This window comes from Trachemys scripta, chromosome 10, assembly GCF_013100865.1.
Source record: "Trachemys scripta elegans isolate TJP31775 chromosome 10, CAS_Tse_1.0, whole genome shotgun sequence".
NCBI classification, from domain to species: domain Eukaryota; kingdom Metazoa; phylum Chordata; order Testudines; family Emydidae; genus Trachemys; species Trachemys scripta.
Genome location: NC_048307.1, coordinates 33,494,759 through 33,502,507, shown reverse-complemented (window position 1 = coordinate 33,502,507; position 7,749 = coordinate 33,494,759). Strand labels below are relative to the sequence as shown.

The window sequence follows — 7,749 nt, the reverse complement described above, 5'->3', positions numbered from 1 at the left end:
AGCCTGGCTCCCTCCACTCCAACCTGGGGGCGCCGCCCGGGCCCAGCGGCCCCTGCCCCGGATGGCAAGGGCGGCGGCGCGACAGACACGGGTTGGGGGCGGGTGCGCGCGCTAGCGCCAGCGCCGCCCGCTGACCGGGCTCGCCCCCCCGCTCAGTCTTTGGGGCGCGCGCCCGCCTTCTCGCCACGGGGGAGGGTGGCACGGGCACGAGCGCCGCTGCGCGAGCCCTCAGCCCGTTCAGTGACAGCCCGCAGCCGAAGATGGTGGCGGCGGAGACCCGCACCCCTTTGCACCCGCACTCCCACGGCCGCGCCTGAGCCGGCAGCCGCGGTCCCGGCGCCCCCGCCTGGAGGAGCGGGCGGCAGCGCCCCCCCGCTATCGCCCGGGCGCGGAGCTCCTTGCCCTCGGCGGCACGGCGCCTCCCAGCCAGAAGGGTAATTGAATTAACTCGCCAGCAGGGAGCCGGGGCCGCCAGGGACCCCGCGGCCCCCGGACGCAGACACGAGCGGAGGCGGCGGCCGCCCCAAGCGGTGAGCCCGGCTGGCGGCGCCTGCGCCTGGCCTTGGCGGAGCTGGGCGGCTGGCAGCTGAGGGGGCTGCCGCTCCACGGCGCTCCGGCGGGACTGCGGGGGCCGACCCCCCCTTCCCGGCCGGTCCCTGCGCGCCGGGAGCCCGTCAGGAAAGAGCGGGGCGGCTCCGAGGCCGAAGGCCCCACCGGTGGGAGTGGAGCCCCCACCCCGGCGAGTGCGAACGGCCGCGCCAGCCCCTGGGGGCGACAGGGAGCAGCACAGGCCGGCGGCTGCTGCACCACAGCGTGGCGGCTGCGTCTCCCAGGCGTCCCGAGGCTGCTGGTGCGAGGGGAATTTTGGGGACAAGGAAAATAACCCAGCACCAAGCGCTGGGCCGCCTCGGCCCTGCCGGAGCAGCGCGGGCTGCGGGCGGGAGCCAGACAGGGCTAAGTCGGGTTTGTTCCTCCGTGTCAACGTCAGGAGTGGGGATGGTGTGGCCGCGGTGAGAGCCACACGCTGCTAACAGCCTGGCCTGGGGAGGCAAGGGGCTTTCTCCCTTCCGCTTCGGTAAGCTGCAAAAAAGATGGAGAAGAGATCTTTTCCCGAAGGGGACTGCTTGTCACTCTCCCGAGACTGATCTGCACTTATTGGAAAGGACCTGGGGAGTGACAGCAAAACTGCAACTAACTTGGAACAAATCGCGGCCAGTTTGTGGACAGCCCGCCGGACATATCTACTACAGCGTTAGATTGGAATATGTGGGCCTGCCTAGCTCCCAGTCTCCTGTTTGTCTTGCCCCGTTTGAAGGATGAGTAACTGAATCATGTGGGCCTGCCTGGCGGTTTCTTTAAACAGGCAGTGATTTCTCAAGGAATTTAAAAGCAACTGTCCTAGGAAAAGCCCCAAGTCAGAAAGTTAAAGGATCACTCTATTTATTGTTTGTAAAGTCCTAAGGACCCATCTCCTAAAGTGCTTAAAGAAAATTTGACAACATGGCTTCCCCACCACACCAGCAGTTACTGCATCACCACAGCACTGAGGTGAGCTGTGACTCCAGTGGAGACAGTAACAGTGTGATGGTCAGAATCAACCCCAAACAGCACCAGGGTTGCTCCTCTTCCAAGCATTGCAAGTACAGCATCTCCTCCAGCTGTAGCAGCTCTGGGGAGTCAGGAGGTGCCCGCAGAGCAACAGGAGGAGGGGGAAGCAGTGGTGCAGGTTTGCGCAAGAAGAAGCTGCCGCAGCTTTTTGAGAGAGCCTCCTCCAAGTGGTGGAACCCTAAGTTCGACTCCAACAACCTGGAAGAGGCCTGTATGGAGAGATGCTTCCCGCAGACCCAGCGTAGGTTTCGCTATGCCCTTTTCTACATAGGTGTGGCCTGTCTCCTCTGGGGTATATATTTTGGAATCCACATGAGAGAGAAACTGATTGTCTTCATGGTGCCAGCTCTGTGCTTCCTCTTAGTATGTGTAGCCTTTTTTCTGTTCACTTTCACTAAGACCTATGCTCAGCATTATGTGTGGACCTCACTGATCCTCACCCTCCTGGTTTTTATTTTGACGCTGGCTCCACAGTTCCAAGTTTTGACACCTATCTCAGGAAGTGATGACACATCCAATCATACTCCCCCTGTGAGAGCCACAGACACTTGCCTTTCTCAAGTAGGCAGTTTTTCTATGTGTGTTGAAGTGCTCTTGTTGCTCTACACAGTAATGCACTTACCTTTGTATTTAAGCTTGTTTCTGGGACTATCCTACTCAGTCCTTTTTGAAACCTTCGGTTATCATTTCAGTGATGAGGACTGCTTCGCACCCCTTGGAGCCAGTGTAATTTACTGGGAACTGCTGAGTAAAGCCTTGCTTCACATCTGTATCCATGCTATCGGTATTCATTTATTTATCATGTCTGAAGTCAGATCAAGGAGCACATTCTTGAAAGTGGGGCAATCAATCATGCATGGAAAAGATTTGGAAGTGGAAAAAGCACTGAAAGAGAGGATGATTCATTCTGTGATGCCAAGAATAATAGCTGATGACTTAATGAAACAGGGGGATGACGAAAGTGAGAACTCTGTCAAACGTCATTCCACCTCAAGCCCCAAAAACAGGAAGAAAAAACCCTCTATACAGAAAACCCCCATTATATTCCGTCCTTTTAAAATGCAGCAGATTGAACAAGTGAGTATTTTGTTTGCGGATATTGTTGGCTTTACTAAAATGAGTGCAAACAAATCTGCCCATGCATTGGTGGGGCTTTTGAACGATCTGTTTGGCCGCTTTGACCGTCTGTGTGAGGACACCAAATGTGAGAAGATAAGTACTTTGGGAGACTGTTATTATTGTGTAGCAGGATGCCCAGAGCCCCGAGCGGATCATGCCTATTGCTGCATTGAGATGGGTTTGGGTATGATTAAAGCCATAGAGCAGTTTTGCCAAGAGAAAAAAGAAATGGTGAACATGAGAGTTGGAGTTCACACTGGGACAGTCCTTTGTGGCATTTTGGGGATGAGGAGGTTTAAGTTTGATGTGTGGTCCAATGATGTCAACTTGGCCAATCTAATGGAGCAGTTGGGAGTGGCTGGAAAGGTTCATATTTCGGAAGCTACTGCCAAATATTTGGATGACCGTTACGAAATGGAGGATGGAAAGGTGATTGAACGAGTTGGCCAGAGTGTGGTAGCTGACCAGTTAAAAGGTATGTGCTTTATTGTGTAATGAATCTTCAATGAAGGGGAATGTACAAGGTTTCCTGTTAACTGACCTGTGCTTTACTGACCTAGGCAAATTGAGTAGGTTTTACATTTACCAGTACAAGCTGGAACTCAGCAACTTAACAGAAACTGCAGAATGTGACACTTCAAGCAGGGATGACAGGTGTGAAAGAACTTCTAAAGAACTTGCAATATTTGCTGACTTCAAAATTCCTTAACTCCCATGTGGGAATGTCACATAATAGAAAGTAGACTGTTAAATGTCTTCATTATTCAACAAAATGTTCTTGTTTCAATACAGTGCGACATCTTCCTAATTAACTTCTTGTGCCATACATAAGGCATGTAAGGCATGTGTGTTTTGCAGGCTTATGTATAAAAATTGTGAGGTTTTGGTACTGAAAGTTGGATTTTAACCACTTAAAAAAAAAAAAAAGAAAATGACTTAACCCTAGTTATTTACTATCTGAATAGGCATTTTGGTGGGAAATGACACATGGATTCATAGAAGAAAACTGAGCAGTGTGTATAGCTGGCAGTTTGATAGCAAGTTGTTACAGCTATGGAGTTAAAACTTGGAGTTGGAAAAAACTACTCAAGATGGTTCACTGAGCTAATAAATGCTCTAATCTTTGTGGCTCTAAGAAAAGTTCAGGTACATGCAACAAATACAAACTTGGTATTAAGAGAGGAAAAATAGATCTCTCCAATATCTTTCATTGTTTATATGGATGTCTAATATTCACTTTTTCTTTGGTGATCATTTTAAATAGAAATCCTTGATTTTTTTTGGATAAAGAAAAGAATGCTTGAGAGTGCATGTATAAATGATTGAAGTATTGTGGATCTAACTGCATCTGTCTTTGAACATATATCTTTTCTGATATCTAAAACTCTGCCGCATTGTGAGTGCATACATCACAAGCATTTTCTGTTTCTACGATGTCATGCGAGTGGTGCAGATGCATTCTTTGCCCTGCAGAGTTTACTGTTGAAATTGGATAATAGATGAAATGAGAGCAGGAGTGGAATGTAGCAGAAAATAAAAAGTATTTGAGATTGTTTAGGTTAGGCATGATTTTTACAGCTCTTATATTTTTTCATTGTACACAAGAGCTTGTGGAGGACATGAAGGGGCAGAACTTGTGGGAACCATATGGAGAAAGAAGGTTGATTATTGGTGGTAACAAGGTGAGAAGTAAGGTCAGAAGGCTCATGGGTAGGCCAGTGAATATGGACATTAGGAGAGTAGTGCAAAACAATGGGGTAGTAGAGTGAGTGAGTGACAGTGAGTTGGTATAATAGATGAGCAGAGGGGCAAAGTCAAATCACATATGGCAGAGAGCTGTTATGGTGAAAATATTACCCATTTTCTTGATGAGAACATTGAGTTATTTGTCCTTATAGATGCGATGCTAAGGTAATGACGTGTGAAGTGTAGATGGAAGGGGTGCTAGAGAGAGAAACGGGTGGTAACATAGGTGGTTGGAGGCTCTGAAGGCACAGTTGGAGGCATTGAAGCAGAATCAGGGCTTCTTATTTTACTCAGAGTTTGGGTCAGGGATTTTTATTTTACTTGATGCTGGTAAAAAGTGTTGATACAATTGACAGCTGAGGATACTGAAATCTTTAAGCTTCATTTAAAGAGGGATAGGCAAGAATATACTTTTTAAAAAGTCAGATATTGGAAAAGCTGTCCCACTACTGACCTAGGTTGACTCTGGCCTTTCTGGTAATTGGAAAGGTTGTGGATAAACAACTCTGATTCCTTGATTGTTGTCAAACTGTGTACTGAGATAGGTATGTTTCAAAGCTGTCCTTGTGTTGGTGGATGAGGATTTAGTAATGGATGAAGATTAAATCCCCTTGCTGGTCTTATTAGGTCTATCTGCTGCCTTCAGAATCATTGATCACAATGTGGTATTCATACACTTGTGCATGACAGCAAAAGTTGATGGTGCTACTGTTATGTGAATTTGTTATCTTCCAAGGAGATCACAAAGTGGAGTGTAGAGCAATAATTGCTCTACCTCGAGGTTGCTCTCTTGTGGTCTTCGAGGTTCCATTTTGTCTTCACATAAGTATAGAAGGCCATTAAGAGGATTAGTAAGGAAGCATGGGTTGTATTGTTTCCAATATGCTCATTACACTCATCTATAGATTCCTCTCTCATAGTGCTTTTCACAGTATCTGGTGGTGACTAGGAGGTTGTGAACAAGGGCAAATTGATTGAGGCTCCATCTGTAAGACAGAAATGATGTTATTGGGTTGGGGGAAAAGAAGAAATGGTTAAAAAAAATTCTGTCCTGCTGAGTGTGTGTGTTGTGTATGTCACACGTTTGCATCATAAGAGTCTGATTAGAATCCCTTTTGTTATCTCTGGATGATAATTTGTCCATGGTAGCCAAGTTTTTTTTATTTTTATTTGTGTTTGGCTAGGAGCTAGAAATCTTTTCTTTCCAAATTGACCATGCCTCTGTAATTCATGCCTTTCTCTCTTCCAGTCTTGATTACTAAAATGTGCTGTACACAGGGTTACACGTTGAATCCATTCAGAACTGACAGCTAGTGCAGTACCAGCAACCTGTTTGTTAACCAGAATATCCTGCTATGAGCACATTTAACAAGAGCTTCATGGTCTGTACTGGCTGCCTGTGGTTTTCTTTTCGGAGTTTAAGGTATTGATATTGACCTAAAAATGGCTTAAGAGTTTTCTGCCTGAAAGACTGCCTCTCTATGCTATAGTGCTGCTGTTAAATTTTGTGGAGGCACTTGAGTTAGACTCCTCTCAGTATAGGAAGTGGATTTAACCTACTATGCTATCAAACAGAGATTAGATGGTAATGTCTTTTAAAGGGATGTTATCAAATTAAATATCACATTTTTCTTTTTTTTTTACTTATAATTATTATAAAAAAATTAGAAAGATGTTTTTTTTCCCCAATTTATTTCGTGCCTTTGACAGTATTTCATGTGTAGTCAGTTTCACCTGTCGCTATATGAAAGACTTGCACAAACAGTGAAAGAGAAAAGAAGTAGGGTAAATAAGGAAATGTGAATTTTTTAAAGCACAAAATTTGGCAGGGACTCCAGTAGGCGTAGAACCTGCTTTTAACTAAATTTTGAAAATGGACTAGTTTTCAAGTTAAAGGTGTTTGGATTAAAACTGGGACCTAGAGATGAAAGACAGTACCAATGAATACATTTTTTTCTAGCGCCCTTCACTTGTGCCCCCCCTACCCTGTTCATGGAACAATTACTTTAATGAGGAAAATGTGAAATATATAAAGTTTTTTTTCTCCCTTCTCTTGTTATAGATCAGCAACTATACTTCTTACTTAGATCTTCTTACTTGTTCTTTACATATATACCTCTATCCCGATATAACGTGACCAGATATAACATGAATTCAGATATAACGCGGTAAAGCAGTGCTCCGGGGGGGCCGGGCTGCACACTCCGGCGGATCAAAGCAAATTCGATATAACGTGGTTTCACCTATAATGCGGTAAGATTTTTTGGCTCCCGAGGACAGCGTTATATCGGGGTAGAGGCAGTGGTGAGCTGACAAAATTTTAACAAACAGTTCCCTATAAAAAGTTCTGATTTAAGGGATGTTTCACAGTATGTATTTTTTGTACCAATAGGGTTACCATACATACGTATTTTCCCGGGAGGCGATTTAAGACCCAAAAAGCCTGACATGTCCGGGAAAATATGGATGTATGTTAATTCTACCTGAAGTTCTTTTTTAAATAGATGGGCCTGATCTAGAAATGAGCTCCGTTTCACATGTGTGGGTCCCCGCCACTCCCTGGGGGTCGGGGGGGGAGGCGGGGGATGGGTATGCACATGTGTGGGTCCCAGCTGCTCCCTGCCTCCCTCGTTGAAGCAGGGTTTAGGGTTACTGCCCTGGGAACTGCAGGGCACCAGTGGACGTGGGGCCGGCTGCAGACAGAGGCATGGGGCAGGGCTAGCTGGAGGCAGGGGGGGCAGGGCTGGCTGCAGTCAAGGCAGGGGGTGTGGGGCTGGCTGCGGGCAGGGCAGGGGTGTGTGGCAGGGGCTGGCTGGCTTTGGGCAGGGGGGCGGCAGGGCTGGAGACAGATGTGCGGGGCTGGCTGGCTGGCTTCGGGCAGAGGGGGGCGGCAGGGCTGCAGACAGAGGAATGTGGGGCTGGCTGGCTTCAACAGGGGGGTGCAGTAGGGGTTGGCTAGAGACTGGGCAGGGGGTGCGGCAGGGCTGGCTGCGGACAGGGGGTGCGGGGCTGGTGCGGGCAGGGCAGGGGGGTGCAGCAAGGGCTGGCTGGCTTCGAGCAGGAGGGCGGCAGGGCTGGAGACAGAAGAGTTCAGGGCTGGCTGTCTTCAGGCAGGGGGGTGCAGCAGGGGTTGGCTGGAGACAGGGCAGGGGGTGTGGCAGGGCCTGGCTGCGGGCAGGGAGTGCAGGTACCCACACGGGGAGAGCGGCTCGGAACAGCCCGAGCAGCAGGACACAGCCCAGGCCCAACAGAGCAGCCGGGGACCCACCAGGCAGC

At 48.3% G+C, this 7,749-nt stretch overlaps 1 protein-coding gene across 2 annotated transcripts in view; it reads left to right on the top strand.

Moving 5' to 3' along the window:
- Positions 1–222: 222 nt before the first annotated feature.
- Positions 223–7,749, top strand: part of ADCY9 (adenylate cyclase 9) — a 185,169-nt gene continuing 177,642 nt past the window's right edge. For both annotated transcript variants that reach the window (XM_034783827.1, XM_034783826.1), the window contains exon 1: positions 223–3,202. In XM_034783827.1, the coding sequence (XP_034639718.1) occupies positions 1,501–3,202 (1,702 nt within the window). In that variant the 5' untranslated portion in view covers positions 223–1,500. The remainder of the gene's footprint in view (positions 3,203–7,749) is intronic.